The sequence below is a fragment of the Gossypium hirsutum genome, chromosome A08, assembly GCF_007990345.1.
Source record: "Gossypium hirsutum isolate 1008001.06 chromosome A08, Gossypium_hirsutum_v2.1, whole genome shotgun sequence".
NCBI lineage: Eukaryota > Viridiplantae > Streptophyta > Magnoliopsida > Malvales > Malvaceae > Gossypium > Gossypium hirsutum.
The window spans coordinates 105,030,881-105,050,226 of NC_053431.1; the positions used below are offsets into that span (position 1 = coordinate 105,030,881).

At 32.9% G+C, this 19,346-nt stretch overlaps 1 protein-coding gene across 1 annotated transcript; it reads right to left on the minus strand.

Moving 5' to 3' along the window:
• Window positions 1-1,818: 1,818 nt before the first annotated feature.
• On the minus strand, window positions 1,819-4,035 carry LOC121204474 (LOB domain-containing protein 18). The gene is made up of 2 exons (XM_041074301.1): window positions 3,331-4,035; window positions 1,819-2,358 (listed from the first exon to the last, which is right to left on the minus strand). The coding sequence occupies exons 1-2, from the start codon at window positions 3,694-3,696 to the stop codon at window positions 1,963-1,965; spliced, it is 762 nt and encodes a 253-aa protein (XP_040930235.1). The 5' UTR covers window positions 3,697-4,035; the 3' UTR covers window positions 1,819-1,962.
• Between the last annotated feature and the right edge of the window lie 15,311 nt (window positions 4,036-19,346).

Here is a 19,346-nt window from a genome sequence, read left to right on the forward strand (position 1 = left end):
CTTGAGAAATCCTTCACTGCTGTTAACAATTTACCAGCTTGTTAACTGCCTAACCACCTAACTAATCACACGTTAATCACATCTGTAATCTTATACTATAACAGTATTTAAGCTCTTTCTATATAATAAGTGCAAAAATGTAGTTTCAAGATATAAAATTATATTAAAATCAATTAGGCGTTCAAGTCATTTGAATCAGATATTATGGTGTTCGAATTCAATTTGATTGATAGCTCGAGCTACTTAATTCAAGTTTAACTTGATAATTATCGAATCAAATTTGAATTTTTTTACAAATGGAACTCAGTGTTAAAATAATATGATTGAGTGGGGTTGAAAAGGTAAAAAGGGGCATATTAAGCTTTAGAGCCATAAAACCAAATAAATACAAGAATTTCAGAAGTTGTCTTCGAAAACTTAATCCATTAAAACCAAAGTTTAAATTGAATGAAATCACTTGAGGATTTTTTTTTTTTGTTTCTTCATCGCAATTCATTACAGGTTTATATTCAAATATTAAACATTGACAGTTGATTAAAAATCTTAAGAAAAGTAAAAACATCTGTAAACTAACAATCTGTATTTGTTGTTTGCGTATACGTTTATACACTGTTTTAATTCTAAATCTCTTCATTACCCCCACATTCTTTAATCTTTATCAACAATTGTTTCTTCCTATCAACTTTTCTGTTACAAATTATCACCTTAGTTTAGGATAAGCATTCCTTATCGAATCAAAATAAAAATATTTTGAAGTGACGAGTTTTATTTTATTATCTTTAACTTAATTTGAAATCTTTTCAAATCAAGTTGATTGAAATGAGATTCAAGCATTTTAAAATTTTGTTGACAATATCATGAATTTCCAAGTTGAATACCATATATATATATATATATATATTTGAAAACTCTTTTAAAACAACAAAATAATTAGTATGATTGTTTAAGGCATCAAATTTATCATTTTGATTTTTTTAAAATTATAATTTAATATTTTAAATAAATTTTCTTTTTTGAATTTATATATATTTTATAAAATACCAAATAATATGTGAGAGGTATTTAACATGGTAAAATGGCAAATCTATGACGATAAATTGTCGGCGAAAACCAATTGTCGAATGGACCAAAATTAATGTTAACGGATCATTATCAAGATGCAGTTTAGGAGCAGCAATCAGCGAAGTGCCAAGAGGACCAAGCAATGGCTAGTTGTTTGGTTTCAAGATGACAATAGGTATAACAGATATTTTCCCGATTGAAGCCAAAGCAATTCTTGAAGGTTTGAGAGTAGCCTAGGATAAAGGATTTAGACAACTTGAATTGGAGAGCGACAATGCTTTTCTTATTGAAATTCTTTAAACTTGACTTGCAACGGTAAACAATGTTGTTGAAATTCAGATGATTAATGAATTGTGTCTCAAAGATTAGAAAATAAATTTCAAGAGTACCGACATAATAAATAATAAAGTGGCGGATCGCCTAGCCAAAATTATTGATAATGACATTGATCATTTAATGGTACTTGAAAAATCGCCATTCGAGATTAAATCTTATTAAAAGAGGTCATCCGTTCGAGTATTTTTGTGAAATCAATTAGTAATTAATTTTTTTTCTTCTATTTAGGCTTGCCCTATTTTCCTTCTACCAAGAAAAATGTATTGAAGTTTATTAATCATACAAATGTAGTGAATGTAAAGCAAATTAAGGGGAGGGGATAAATAGTTGAAAATCAATTATCGATATACGCTTCCCACAAAAATAAGGTAATTTGAATTTCAATCATATCTCAAAAATGGAATATTAAAAGCGAGGAGAAACATAAATAATAATAATAATAATAATAATAATAAAGAACGAGGTTAGTTATTACGATTACTTGCCTTATGAAATATAACATGAAAATTAAATGCAATATAACATAATTCAAGGCAAGCATATGATAAACGAAAGGGGTCAGTCTCATTTAGAGAGCGATCGCGAGGGTGATGGTGCCGGTGACACTGAAGCATCGGTGCACGGCAGGTGTGGTGACCCTTGTCTATGGAGGAGCTCACGAGCCAAGGCTTGGAGATCCCCGGAACCGGTCGATGAGGCTGAGCCGGTCCCTCCGTATTGGCGTGGATCGATTTGCCTTTGCTGCATGGCCCATGAAGTTTGCGCTACCATTGGATCAAAAAGTGATGATAAGTCGTATGTGGCCGGCACTGAAGAGGCTGATGGGAGGTCTGATATCGAGAGAGGAGGTGCTGCAACTAGAGTTTGTGACGGTGGCGGAGGTGGCGGAGGAGGCGATGGAAGCTCTAGTGTAGTTAAATGAGCTTGTAAGTAGGATAGTTCTGCTTGCAAATTCACCACCTGCCAAGAAATTACCAAATATATATATATAAAACAACAATAAAAGTTTATGTCAGTAAAATGATCAAGCTTGTATCCAAATTCTTCTAAAGATTTATATTTAATACATCCGCTCACTAATAACTCTAAAATTCCATTATTTTTTTAAAAAAATAAAAATCAAAATTTTAACAATTTGTTCCTGTGTGAAGTTATATACAATAACAATATATTAAATATAAACACATTTTTATGGACGACAGAAGATTTATTTTGAAATGAAAAAATAAATCCATTTCTAATTAGAAAAAAGCAACGATTCTTATGGGGTTATCGAATTTTGCTGAATTTGTATTTAAAATTAGTGCATTTAATTTAATTTACAAATTATATATCTTTGACCGATGATTAATGACATTTGTGAACATTAATTTTCCTTAAATTCATGCTTCCAATTACAAGAAAACTAGCAATGAACCGAACCCAACAGAACAAAAGAAGAAAATAAAAACCCGACCATTTCCTGAATACCTGTAAAATGCATAATTTGCACAACTGGCCACTCCTTTGAGGTAACCGCCCACCGACCAAATGATTTGTTAATAAAAGAGAAGGCAAAGAAAAAAAAAAACGTTTCTAGATTTCAGCGAAATGCAAAAACCTGCACCCAAAACAGCTAACCCTACTCCGCCCCATGCATTTTTATTCTTTTGACCGTACAACTATTTGCTTATATCCCAACGAGCATCAAATTTGGGCGTTTTTAAAGACAGCCCTTGTGCCTCTGTTAGAGTTAAATGTGAACAGAATCGACTTTTAATCCTTCGGGAAATACAGTAAAATGAAACTTTAGGGTTCCTGGATTTTACTTGATGGATAAAGAAGACAAAACGGATAGTAAACAGACAAAAAAAAACTAAACCGTGTCCTGCTAAAAACAAACAGCTATGAAAAAAGGGTTGTTCCAAAAGATGGTTGGGGTTTGTGTTTTACCTGTTGTTGAAGAGCAAAGATATGAGCAACGCAGCCATAAACCGGATCTCGAAGCCGAGCTTGAGCCTCGAAACATATGGTGACCACCGCATCGAGTCGTTTGTGAACTGGGATATGAAGAAGCAGCTTCGATACATTGCTTGCACCGAAAACCTTATGAACCGCTGCGAAATGGGCTGCACCTTGCTCCGAGTCGAAATAAGGTGCGAATATACAACCAGGCACACATTTCCTCCTCAAAAACTTGCAAGCGCCACAAGGCCCTCCTCCACCGCCGCCACCAGCAGCAGCAGCAGCAGCACTACCACTGCAACTGCCAGAACCACCGCCTACACTGCCACCGCTGTTACTAGGATTTGAACTCATGATTAAACCGTGCAACACTTTGATCTTAAAGTAGTAGAATAGGTCCCATGATCAAGGGTTCTTCTTCAAAAAAGGAGTGAAGAAGGAAAGTAAGAAGAGCTGTGGTTTTATTATGGGGTGTCTTGGTTTTTGGTTTGGTGGGTATTGGTTTTTTTTGAGGTGTTGAAAGTGGTAAGGATTATTTTAATGGGGGAGAGGATTTAAAACACTAGAAGAAAGTCTTTAAAGCCACGCGAGGGAGCAAACTCCACCCTCTATTAAGCTGCTTGCGTGAAGCAAACATGCGATAAGCTTATCTATTTTTTCTTTACTACCCCCTTTATCTCGTGAATTTTCTAACAAAACACATGCCAATACCCTTCAACTTGTATTTATATACATGCTCTCGATATTTAACAGTTACATTGAGTTTCAACTAAATACAAAACCGAGTGAGATTAAAACCCTAAATAAAGTTAACTTAATTATTAAACACGGAATTTTTTATCGCTCCATCTAATAAAATCTTTTTAAAACTAGAAACGTGTCCAAAGGAAGTGTCTATATTTGCCACTGCGTGTTTTAAGCTGCGTAGAGGGCAAAAGACGCCAACTGCCCAACTCTATCTATCTGTCTATATATGTTGAAAAGGGTATTGCATTCCTTTTCGATACAATAAGCCAAATTAAATCCACTGAATTTTTTCGACAATAACTTGGTTAATTCATTACCCCACCCACAGGTTTATTTTTCGATTTAATTTCGGGGGTTAAAGCACTTTATATAGTAGGGCTTTAATAAATGATTATGAGGTTTTCAACTTAAACATAAACTCCATTAATGGATGTGTGTATATATATAGGAGGAATTATGAAGAAAGGGATTAAATATTATTCTAAATTTGGGTTGTGTTAAGGTTACTTTTAGCAATGGAAAAGACACCACACCACCATCTAAATTACGCTACCAAAATTCTTACGCATAGATTTATTTATATATATATATTTCTTGGCTGCTGGGTTTAGATGTCAGGTAAGCTCGCATCAAGAAAACCTCTAAAAATGGAAATGTTAATGAACTTAATAAATTTGATGATGACAAACAACTACAACAGTGTTTTGTCGTGTGGATCATCTTCCTATACTCACTTTTCTTCTTATTGCGTGACACCTTTTACAATATTGTACGCCCCTACAAAGAGATGCAAAATAAACCTTTTAATACCATTTGTAAAAATCACCAAATAATTCAACCATACATCCCCAGACTATCATTCTATTGAGTCCTTCAATCAACTTAGTCATCAATGTAAGTGTTAAATGCTAGCTCAAATATGATATAATACATATTTAAAATACATAGATTAAATTATAAATATGTGTGTGTTTATTACGTAGATAGTTTAGATGCAATATATTAAATAAACAACCAATGTTAGTAAAACTTATCAAAATTTGAGTTAATCATACAATAGGTATACACGTTTTTATAATTTGATTCATATGTGTTAAGTATATTCAATTTCAAATTTGAGTTGCCATTTAATGTCAAAACTAATAGCTAGACTAACTGAAGCACCTAATTGATATGATATTTATATTTTGAGGATGCAATTACAACATCTTATAGTTTAGTGACCAATTTAAAATTTAAACTATAGTTCAAAGGTGTATAACGAAATTAACCCAAAAAGGGAGTAAAAGTTCTTATGTACAAGAGAGAAAAGAAGCAAAAACCAAATAAAAAGGTCAAAACTCAAATTCAGCGTTCAAAGCATCGAGAGGCGGCCAACGTGAGCCATTCAAATGCTTGGCTTGCCACGTTGAGTCCGTTTCTAAGAACGTAACGGCCTGGTAAAAGATGACATCATTTTTCAAACGGGACCCACGCGCCGTTCGCTTGAATCATACAAAAGTAACGTTCCTTCCCTAGTTTTTTAAGTTGATATAATTTACCCAACGTTAATTGAAGTGAAGTGAATAATGTGATATTTATAATAATAAAATAAAAACATAATTATTTTATTGAATTCAGTAAGTATATTAAACTAACCATTTATAAACAACAAATGATAACATAAAGAAAAAATAATACGGTAAATATACAGTAAAGTAAACAGTACGTAACAGCGTGTCACCGCGCCGTCCGGCTCTTGTCCAATCCGTGTGTTGTGAAGAGGAAGCATTGACAGAAATCTCTAAGAACCATTGACATGCAGACACGTGTGTCAAAGAAACGATTTTGATGACCGACGGATGACGTTTCAACAGTTCCACATGATACAACTCCCTCATCTCCTACTTTGGCATTCCACGTACGATCGCCGTTGAGGGAAAAAAAGAATTTATTCCTAAATTGGTTTATGGAAAAAAATATTTCAAATATTAAAAATGCCAAAGATTAAGGTTCCAATATGCCCTTATTCGTTTCATCTTTGAGTATATCACGTGTGAGCTGGGCAGATTTAGGATTGACAATAATTAGTCTCTAAAATGAAAATTTTTTTATTTACATTTTTTATAATTTATAAAATTTTAAATAAATAATATTAAATTTATTTTTTAGCTCCTAAAAATAATAAAAATTTAATTTAATTCTCTAAAAATTATAAATATATAAGCTATTAAAATAGCGAAATTATATTTTTACTATCATAAAAATATATAATTTAATTCCGCCCTCAAAAATTTTTAGGACTTCCCCTATCCCTTAAGCCGTATTTCCGAATCTATCACAGTGCAAATCTCTAAATTTATTGACTTAAATTTTATCATGTGTTGATTTTATTCCAATATTAGTCTTATTGTGCTCTATAATAATTAATTTTGTTTATAATTGGTTCAAATATGTTTGGTTTTGTAATTATAATATTATTAATAAATTAAAAAATGTAATAATTAATTTAAAATATATTTGATTTAATAATATTAGATTTGTCAATTTTCAAACTTAATTAACTTATTTCATATAAATAAAAGGAATCGAATTAACTTAAATTTGAAACAAATTCATACTTATTTAATCATAAAAGGCGATGGCTTGAATTTACCCAATTAGTTACTTAAAATTCAACCTGTGAGATTCAATGATAAAATTGAAGTCTTCAAATTTAAAGCACCATGTATAAATATTTGGATTCTCCTTCACATTTATTCTAGTTCTATTTTTTAATAAAGGAAAACAATAAATCATTAAGTAATGAAGCTAAGCGTGGCAAGGTGACTCCAATACAATCATCATGGAGAACTTGCAAATTGCCATTAGGTGGTGCTGCAAAAACATGAAGTTGGAGTGCACCGTTGAAAGCCAAGGAGGCCATGCCGTTCACAACTCCGTTTCCCTCCCTAAAAACATGTACAAATTTAACCTCCCAATCCCAAATGCATCATTTCCTTGATCGACTACTGCATTATTGTGTTGATACTCTTATCTACTATTGAGCATTGGATAGCGCTGCTAGGTTATCCATCTAAAGGATCACTTTTCTTAGGCCATCACCCAAAATTCAGCGTTACTAGTAGAGCAACGACCAATAAGTCTGGAGTACTCGCACAACCACAGTTCGGTATGATCCCATACAACACCCCCCTGAAGCAGCTGCTCTCGTGTTGGACAGCATAGCTCCATATGAATTTATTTTGAATGACTTCCACCATTTTTGTTTGTTGTTGAATTAATTATTTAGTTCCAAATTTATAATGATATTATCTTATTCAAATTGTTGATATAGTTGTAACTTTAAAGAAAATACAATAGTATTTTTTTAGGTAAATTATAAATTTTTCCCATATGATTTATCTATTTTGCCTTGTTTTTTGGATTACCTTAGCTCTTTTTTTTTTATAGGTAACTTGATTAATTTAAAATTTTAATATGACAACCTACATGGAAATCTATATAGACTTCATTATTGACATAGATAAAATTTATTGAGATTTCTAATTATTGTTTTGAATTATTATGAAGTATATATAGACTATCAAACAAATTGGCACTTTCGTACCTTTAAAATCTAATTGTTGAAGTCCAAAATGACGAGATAGTTAAATGTTGAGAACTAAATTTATCATTATATTTATGCCTATATTTTAATGTTGTAGTGCTTTTCTAGTTCTGAAATTTTTTTATTTCAAATATTTTAATTAATTAATTTTTATAAAAATATTTAAAAATAATTATATTTAAAGTTTATGCATAAAATATTTTAAATATTAATATAAAAAGATTTCATCATGGGAATGAGATCTTGACTCCATTGGCAAATGTTGAGGGTTTTGACTCCTCTTTTTGCATAAATCATATATAAGTTGTAACTTAAAATTTATCATGTGTGGATTATTTTTTAAAATTGATTTGATTTAATTCTGAATATTAGTATTGATCATGTTCTACATTGGTTAGCTTGTTATTATATTATTATTATTATTATTCATGTAATTGATTAGGGAATGTGTAAATTAAATGATCTGTTTTTGAATTAATATATTGAAATTAAAAAGAGTTGTGTAATTAAAGAAAAAAAGCACTGCTAAAACGATATCAACGTATGTAAACATATATTATAATAAAGATGTAGGAAGTTGAAGTGACAAAGCTCCCACAAAATTTGGGAAGACCTTTTCTTTTGTCTGTCGATAAAAATCAAACACATTTTAACGTTGAATTTTTTTCCTTAATAAAACTTGTCCCTTTAAAGTGTTAACAATCAAAGAGCACTTGTCTTGTTATTAAGCTTTTGCCTAGACTTTAACTAACACAAACAGCTCTCATCAAACCTAAAATAATGTATAATTAAAAAAGATTAAACACTGCCCCCACAGGGTTTGCCCACTCGTGCGGTCGATACCATTATCAGATTTTATTATCATTTCCTTTTACCAATTTTACGATGATTTGTCACCTTAAGCCACGGCAAAACCGCTGTTCACTTTTATTTATAATAATGGCATAATAATTTTTTGGCCCTCCAACTTTATCTAAAAATATCATTTTAACCTTTCATTTAATTTTTTATCTTTTTAATCCTTGAATTTGTATTTTTTGTCAAACCACTTCAAAATGGATAAAAATGTTATTTTTTGTTAACTTTGTTGATGTGGTATACACGCAAGTGACATGTTAATATTTAATTATTTTTTTAAAATTTTAATAATATTAAAAAATATTTTCCATAAGTTTCATATTTTTAAAAATTTTTAATTAAAAAATATTTTTTGAATTTTTAAAATTTTAAAAAATTAATTAAATGTTGACGTGTCATACATGTGGTAATCCACATGTATGCCACATCAACAAAGTGGAAAAAAATTAATTTTTCTATCAATTTTAAGGTGATTTGATAAAAAACTGCAAATTTAAGAACTAAAAAAACAAAAATTTAAATTAAAAGCTAAAATGACTTTTTATAAAATTGCAGTACCAAATAAATCATTATATCTATAATTATTTGTGTAATAATATAATTGTACGAATAAAAAGAGTCAAAGAAAAGTGTTTGGACTGGCTAATCATGAAATTTATATGCAATTATAATAATGCATTTTTTACAAACAAAATCATTAAAAGAAGTGGAAGTTGATTTCTTTTTCAAGTATTTGAATTAAATTTAAATCTTGGACTCATCATTGTTAGGAGACCTTTATCTCTATACTCCTGATTTTATTGTAAAACGAATAAAGATACTTGTGATTATACAACAAAAAAATAATAATAATGATGCATATTTGATTATTTGTTAAAATCAATATCTACCCACATTATTAAATCAATAATCTAAATATATTCAAGTTTGGATCATAATAAATTTTAACAAAGCTCATATGTAAAAAAGTTAAAGCTAGAACAGAATCTAAATTTAAAATCTACATATAAAATATATTTGAATTCCGATCATAATAAATTTTGACAAAATTCATATGTAATGAAGTTAATTTAAAGGACTAATTTACTAAAAAAATGCCCATTTTTTACGGAAATTGGCCAATTTTTTTATTACTTACCGGAAAGGTCCAAATTCTCCAAAAGCGCATCCACATCAGCGCGAAGTCAGGGGCTGTGTCAGCAAAACGCGTCCCTAGGGGAGCGTTTTGCCCCGCTCCAACAATCACTTGACCGTTTGACCTCCAATGGTCAAAAAAAAAACTATAAAAGGCCTCCCATTTCATTTTTTCACACAAAAGTCCTCTCATAATTCTCTCTAAATTCTCTTCAAATTCTCTCAAATTTCTCTCACATTTTCTCAAAGCTCTATTTACTTTTTGCAAAAAAGCTTTTTTTTAATTTTTTTAATTAGTTTTTTTAAATTAAAAAATATTCGATCGTGTTAGCAATAGCCGGAGAATTAATTCGTCTCGATAATAAACACATCTCCGTCGATCAAATGATAATGGTAAGTGATAATTTTAATTAATTTTTCAATACTATTTAATATTTTTTTCATTTATGCAATTTTAATTAATTTTTTATAGCAGTCTGTAGATCAGGTGTTGCAATGCTATATCTGTAATATGTCTGGTCCTCCATCTCCGTTGATAGAGAATTACCTGTGGGGCTCAGGTTTTTGGCACGTGGCCACGATAGGCCGGGGGTGCAAGTTGGACCCGAGACTAATCAGTGCATTGATAGAGAGGTAGATACCTAAGACGCACACTTTCCATCTTCCATGCGGAGAGTGTACTATCACTCTGGAAAATGTGCAATTGAGATTGCCAATAGATGGACACGCAGTCAACGGGTCCGCTCAATCTGCTGATTGGGGAGCCGTATGCTACTAGCTTTTGGGTGCTATTTCGAATAATATTAACGGAGGTCGGATCGAGATGGGCTGGTTACGAGACACATTCTTAGAGCCAGATAATGATTTGACTGAACTAGAAAGACTACGATATGCTCGGGCATACATTTTTGAGATGATTGGAGGTTATCTGATGCCGGACTTGTCACGAAACTGCGTACATCTGAGATGGCTACTGAAACTTGTTGATTTTAGAGCAGCTGGTAAATTTAATTGTGGGTCATTGTGCCGGGAGATGTACGAGGCAACGCGATAGAATAAAGCCAAAATCGAAGGTTGCCTATCACTACTACAATCATGGGCACGGTTTCACTTTCCATTTTTACGTCCTCGAGTGAACCACCCATATACATTCCCACTGATAACGAGGTAAATTTTATATTAGATTTTACAATCATTACATAAATTTATAATATAATTGTATGTTAAAAATTTATTTAATTAGTCGGAACTATTTGGCGAGTTATGTTGGAATACCCACCTCTCTTGAAGATATATGGCTTCTATTAGACCAACGGCCGAAAGCACAAGTAAGTATTAAATAAAATATATATACATGATAAAATAGTCGTTTCGTATTTAGTATTTAGTATTTAGTATTTAGTATTATGTATATAACTAATATTTTTATCATGTTCATATAGTTTTAATGGATACCATACGAGGATCCGACAATTCGGGCAGTAATTCTTGATGAATTTTTCAAAATCTAAACATTTGGTATGTGAAGGTTCCATTGGTCAACTATGCTATCGTGGAGATGCACCAGTCAGATAAAGTATTGCAGCAATTGAGATTCCCACAACCGATTCCCGTGACATCTGAGGTGCTCGATGATAAGCATAAAGTCGACTTACGTCTATTGAATACGGATTGGCCGAGATACTGGTCAAAATATATCGAAATGTGGGAAAATAGATATGATTATATACCTACTCGGGAACCAATCATCGTTCCTGAGTTAGCGTGCGTGCCGGAATATATGCCACAGTTTAGGATTCATGGCAAGCTATATTTACTGTCGGAAGAGGAGAGGCGACGGAAAATTTGTGTCCAAAGAGAACGACGAGGCCCTTTAAATCTAAGAAAAAGGGATGACGACGCAGGCCTATCAACAGCGCCCACACAATCACCGGGCCCTTCAACAGTGCCCATACAGTCACCGGGCCCAACACTTCAACCAACGACATCCATATCACAGCTTTTTCAGATTATGCCAGGTGTGTATCCTAGCCCTTATATGTATCTAAACCCTTATATGTTTCTTTTTCCTAATCCTACGGCATGTTGGAATGCATGGCCCGGTTTATCTCCGTTCTCAATTACCCCGAGTCAACCGTCGATCAATAGGCTGCCATCGTATGAGGAATCGCACAAGGCGCCGTCGGAAAGCTATTCTTTTTTACCAATCCCAATCGCCTTATGGGATTTAAACACTTCCGCCATGGGTGATGTAAACACCACCGCATTCATTATTCTATCAAGGTGGGTCATCCTCCCAACACCCATAACCAGATCCCCTGCCGGAGCAACCACAGTAACCACAACCCCCGCCGGAAGCTGAACCAAGGAGGAATCCAGTACTTAACCGACGACGACCCCATGTGGCACTGATTCCGACCAGCACCAACATTAATTTTTTAATATATTTGTACAAAGTTTTTTTATATTGTGTCATTTAATAAAATAAAAGTTGTTTTTAATATTTTAATTGTAATTTACTTTTTATAATTTTAATAAAACAAATGTTCTTTTGAATGAGACAATATTTTAATATTTTTAATAAAATATAAATAATGCAATATAATTTTATTACAACAACTATCAGCTATTCCTATTTGGACATGATCAAGTTGTATGGCCTGGGTTCCTACACCATCCGCACAACTTCTGTTGGTTCGTTGTTTTTCAGATATCCATATTGTTACGTATTCTAGTCGAGTAAGGTCGACCCTTTAGTCTGCAACGTAATTCTCTATCTGGTAACAGCTTAAATGGAGCAAACGATACAGACAGCCACTTACGTTCATCTAGGACTGATAAAAATACATGTCTCCACACGTTGTACATGTATTCTATTTTGTACACTTCGCCGACATAGCTCATAGGATCCAAACAGAGATTCTAACAAGCTACAATTACATGAGCGCATGGATAACGTAGTGCGTCAAACGTCCCACAGTCGTAAGTCCTATTTTTCAAGTGTACACGATATTGCCCACCAATAATACTTGGTTCAGTCTGTCAAGTTCTGTCACACGAAACCATAGGTTGTGACGATCATGGCATACTATGTGCATGTTGTTGGCCCGTGCCTTTGTTAAATTTCTTGTAATACCTTCGCGCACCATACATGGCTTCCCTGCATTTGGCCTTTATAACTCGCAGCTCGCTTTGAAAATAGTGCCGCTAAAAGAAAATATGTCTCTCACACAACCGATATTATCGGCAAATGATGCGTTCCTTTTAGAACAGAATTTATGTATTTGGCCAAATTTGAGGTCATATGACCATACTGTAGGCTGTCGTTGTATGCTTGTGTCTACTGTTCGAAATGTATGTTACAGAGATAGTCTGCGCCTTCTTTATTAACTAAATGCAAAACTGCTAACATCACATGAAAATTATCCTTACTTATCTCATACCCTACCAATATAAGTTGATAGCAAAAATTACATACCACTCTTTCTATTCAGAATAAATTGAATATTACAAACAAAATTATATTAATAGAGATTAAATACCCATGTTGGTCACTTGCCTTCATTCAGTTGTAGATCGATATTGCCCGTAGTAGTTAGATACAACGTGCCTTAGGCAATACCGATGGTGTGTGCGATACTATTGGCTTCCCTTTACTCAATTGCGGCTAGTATTTCAATACCCTGATCTGATATAACGCAGATATCAGGTTGGAGGCAAACATGCCTCCTTAACTTAGACAGAAAAAAATCTCATTCATCAGCCGACTCCCCCTGTGTTATTGCAAACGCAATAGGAATGATTATCTCACTGTCATCCTATATCATAACTAGCAATAGCCGATTGGTATATCTACTATAGATAAAGGTACTGTCAATTTGTACCAATGGCTTGCAATATAGAAATGCATCACGGCATTGTTTAAAGCTCCAGAACAGACGCTTGAACACTTGGCATCCACGGAGCAATCGATCGTTGTAGTATGCAGGTGCCGTTTCAAGGTCTGTTATGCAACCTGAGGCATATCTCTCCAGCACCTGACATCATCGCCACACTTCATTATATGAAGTGTCCCACTTACCATGCATTTTTTCCAACGCCTTCTGCTTAGCTATCCGAACCTTACGGTAAAAGAGCGTGTACCTCAATTGGCTATGAATATTGGCAATTAAGACCAGCGCTGAAGTTTTGGGATCTACCTTCACCGTAGGTAGTATTAAGCTAGCCAACATATCTGAATCCATCTTGGGATGATCTTGTGAAACACCTGTCAACGAAGTACGTTAAATAATGCAACATTACGTAATAACAATATTATTCAAAAACCCTAAACACCTAGTGATACTGTACCGCCAACACATGTATGTGGACCTTTGTATTTTTTAATCTCCCACAAGCCTGTCATTTTCCTCAATGAGGCCATGATTTTCCATTAACATGTACCGTCTTGTACTGCACACTTGGTCTCAAACTTATTGAATTTGGATTTAACCACGTTGTAGTTAACCTTGTTAATGATGCTATATTGTTTCAATGCACCAAGAAAACTATCCTTATTGGAAAACTCCTTACCAACTTCTAATTCACCCAAATCCAGTGACGAACTTGTATGGCCACGTCTTCTGTGTGGTAAATCTGGAAACTTCAACACATCATCTTGAGATAGATCGACATTATGCATGTGGGTTGGAGGCAAGTATGCCTTGAATCACGGATCTTATTCTTCTTTATCTGAACCTCATTCAACATCTTCAGGTATGGTTGGAACAGGCTTTGGTTCAGAAAATAATACAACTTCTGCACCATCGGGGCTGGGCTCTTGAAGTGGATCCATATCGGACTCATCATCGACCCACCATCATCTACAACGAACGAGGTCCCCTCGCCGGTGGATGTCGTAGGGAGTATATCATCCCTTTTTGTGGACATTTCATAATGTCCCCAATGAGATGTGGATTGCCAACCACTAGAAGTTGATGTCATTCCCCAATACGTATTTCCAGTATCAAACATTGACCTACCAAAATGCACGTCCCATCCACCAACGGAGTGTCGTGCAGGGGTTGTGTATTCGATACTACTACCAAACACGAGCGCTTTCGTGTTTTGCCACCCACTAACGAAGTGTCAGGCATTGGTCGTGTATTCTTCTTGAACAGCAGTAGATGTTGAAGTCGCAAATGCATCATTTGGTGATGAAAATTGTACATATAACTCAAGATAAGGTGATCCACTAACAAAATGAATCTGCACCATTGCCTCCAAGCTACGAGGGCCTTTGATGTCGAATGAGTCATATCTTAAGGGATCAACCAAAGCACAAAATCGATACTTAATTGTCAAAACTTTCATTGGCGTCGTTCAGAAAATTTTACGCATAATTCTTTTACGAAGTTCTATCAAATTTATGTTCTGGTTAGAAACCAGTCGCGTTGTGCTCTCCGATAAAAAAACAACGCTGTTCTCCGTGTCACGGACCTCACCATCATAGTAAATAATAGCACTAATATGTTCACTCATCTTCAATTTCTATTCTACTTTAGCCTCAATTTCTCTTGCTGTAACTTATATAACCTGAGAATGAAATTTGACTTATTATAGTCTAAGGCCAAATAGGAACTACTGTAGCAAAAGAGCGTCCACGTGGGAGCTTTTTTTTGTAATTTTACTGACAGTGCATCCTGCTTGAAGCATTTTGGACACTATTTTTTCAGAAATGTCTTCTCGAAATTATTTTTTTAGATACTACTGTAGCAAAAGAGCATCCACGTGGGAGCTTTTTTCAATAATTTTGCTGACAGTGCATCCTGCTTGACGCGTTTTGGACACTATTTGTTCAAAACCTTTTCTCAAAATTACTTTTTCAAATACTACTGTAGCAAAAAAGCGTCCACGTGAAAGTTTTTTTTTAGTAATTTTGCTGACAGTGCATCCTGCTTGACGCGTTTTGAACACTATTTGTTCAGAAACGTCTTCTCAAAATTATTTTTTCGAATACTACTATAACAAAATAACGTCCATATGGAAGCTTGTTTCAGTAATTTTGCTAACAGTGCATCCTGCTCGACGCATTTTGGACACTATTTGTTCAGAAACGTCTTCTCAAAATTATTTTTTCAAATACTACTGTAGCAAAAGAGCGTCCACGTGGAAGCTTTTTTCAGTAATTTTGCTGACAGTGCGTCCTAATTTAATTAATTAACCCTAAAAACCTTAAACTCTAATTTAATTAATTTTTCCTTAAACATAATAAAACCCTAAACTCTTAAAATCCTAACACTAAACCCTAAATCATAAATCAAGTATAAAAAACCTTAACCCTAAAAAAATAGGGCAAAACGTGTCCCTGGGGGCGTTTTGTCCATGTCAGCATAAAGTGCGCCCTCAAGGAAGCGCTTTGTGCTGACGTGGAAAAAACGCTCCCCCAGGAACGTGTTTTGCTGACATAGCCCCTGACTTTGCGGTGACGTTGACACGCTTTCGGAGAATTCGGCCCTTTCCGATAAATAATAAAAAAATTGGCTCATTTCCGTAAATAATTTTGGAAATGGGCTTTTTTAGTAAATTGGCCTAATTTAAAGTAAAATCTGGACTTGAATCCCACATAAATGAGAATAGAACTTTGGAATATTAAAGTTTCCAAATACCCAACCTTACCCTTAGAGTCACATTTAACAATCCATTATTGCTGAATCCCCTCTAGTTTAGTGGCTAAGAAGCGGTGTTGGTACCATCTTCAGGTGTGAGCCTATTCTCCACTCCAAATGATTAAAAAAAACCAATTTATTGTTTATCAAATAAAATTTAACTATTGCAATTTAAGTTTTTTAATTTTTTTAATAACAAAGAGACTAATTTAATTAAATCTTTATAATAGAAGGACCTTTCAAATATATTTACCAAATTTCTTCTCTTGCTTAAAATATAGGCAGGCCAAACTAAATAAAAAAGCCAAGCATCTAAAAAATATTTTTAAGAGATAATGTTACATTTGATACTTATACTTTTATAAAGCGTCCAATGTAGTAATTGTACTTTGAAAATGTCCACTGTAGTACTTAAACTATTAATATGTGTTTTATTGTGGTACTAGTAATTTCATAAAATGTCTAATATGATACCTAACTATTAATGTGTTTTGTTGTGGTACTTGTACTTTCATAAAATATCCAATATGCTACTTGAACTTTGAAAATGCCCAATGTGGTATCTAAACTGTCAATATGTGTTTTTATTATAGTTCCCGATGTAAACACCTTAGTAAATTGCTAATCCAGCCAATGAAGATTCGACACGTAGAATTTTCTTTTCCAAATTATCAAGTCCACATAAATAATATAAAATTATATGAAAAATTAAATAAAACAAAAATAATTACATTAAATTAAAAAATAAATTACTAAACATATGGTTAATAGAAAAATAAATATTGAACTTACATAAGCAAAAACGTCATATTCTCCATTTAAGTAAATGATCATCTTCTCCAAAGAGTTTTTCATTTAAAATAAAACACATATTGATAATTCAAATACCACATTGGACATTTTCAAGATACAAGTAGCACATTGAATATCTTATGAAAGTACAAGTATCAAATGTGATATTATCTTTATTTTTAATTAGTGACGCTATTTTTTTATACCTTGTTAAAATGTGATATTATTCTATCCATTCCAGTAGAGTAAAAAAACTCCACAAGTGGATTTAGGAAAATGTCAAGTGTCTTTTTTAATTATTTTAATACACCATAAAAATAAGTGGAATCAACCGAGATATGCTTGTGGAGTTTTTCTTGTATAGGATAATAATCCTTTAATTATGGGCAATTATTTGATATAAAGCTTAGTTTTTTGGACTCTCCAAGCGAGTTGAGAGTGTGACAAGTAATCAATTGATATATATACTTAATTTTTTAATGTATTTTATAAGACATATGTCACACCCTCAACCCACTTTAAACTCCATGATATATGAGATAATTTTCGTTATAATGATAAACTTAAACAAAAATGTGTGTATATATTTAATCTCAAATTTAAAAATATCAAGTCAACTGACCAAGTTGAGTTTGTGAGAGCTTTGGTATCTCACATTTGAGTCTCATTATGTGTAGATATCATGTGTGAAATTTAAAGGTGATCATGGGTCGCGCCAGGCCTCAATAAAAATTTAAGCCCATTCTATAGGTTTGACTTGAAAATTGGGCTTAAAATTTTACCCAAGCCCAGCTCAAATAAAAATGCTAAAACTCGAGCCCAACCTAGCCTGACCCACCCTATTAATTTTTTATATTATTATTATATAAAATTAAAATTAAAAAATTTAATAAATCAAATACACTAAAAATATTAAAATAAGTATTTCCTGACAAATTAAAAATAAATTAAAAATATTATTTATACTTAAATAGCACCAAGAGGTGTAACTTAGCAAGCAAATATGTAACACCCTTAAACCACATCCATTGCCGAAATAGGGTTTCAGAGCATTACCGATCAAACAGACATAAATTTCAAAACACAATCAAATGAATCCAAAACATGTCATAACAATCATCTTAGGTGCCTAACCAATGTACCATCATAGGAACTACTATTATATCAATAAAAGAAATCAATAGAACATCATTCAAATCCAACTTGTAAACATGCCAAATTTAATCTATTTTACCTAAATCATGTTCATTTTAGCATTAACTTAAAATATGCCATAATATGACCTCAAACATAAACACATATTATATGTATATAACCAACCAATATTAAACTTATAATCCCATTTACTTTACAATCAAACCACAAAATAATAATTATTTAGATACCCGAGATACATGCCGACATAAAAAGATAAAACATCACCACATTTGAGTTTGGGACCATTGTTGGATGCTGAATCGGTGATCAAAATTTAGTACCTAACCTGCGTACGGAAAACAAAACTGTACGCTGAGTAAAACTCAGTGGTATTTCTATAATCCGAATATAAAAAAAATATGAAATCCCAAATATACAATCTAAATATTTCAATAACCATATAACATTTAATTTGTTTCACAATATCTCAATTCTCATATTTGCTATATAAATAGTTTTTCACAATATAATACACATATCATTTGAACAATAATTTTGTTTTCTCCTTATCCAATTCATGAATACACAATTCATATGTCTCAATCCATATTTCAATTCACTATTACATTTTCATTTCACATTCAATATTTTCTAACATCAATCATAATGCAATTTCAATTAATTACCCCTATTAACACGACTTGGACCCGAACGGATATACGGATCCAACCAAACACACCAGTTTGGCACCCAGTGTCTCATCGGATAATTCAAAGAATAATTTGACACCTAGTGTCTCATTGGCTAAACCAAAGTAAATTGGCACCCAGTGCCTCATTGAATATATCTGAAGTAATAAATTGACACCTAGTGTGTCATCGACTCGAAGTCGAAGAAATCCCTAAACTCTTCCAATCCAATGGCATGCCATCTATATCTGACTTAGCCCGATACAATTAATAGGGTTTAATTTCACTTTTCAAATACAACCAATATTCAATTCAATTCAAATAATCAATATATATTCAATATATATATACACCAATTCAATCAATATGAATTTTATAAATTCATCACATACTAAATCAATCCATTTCAAT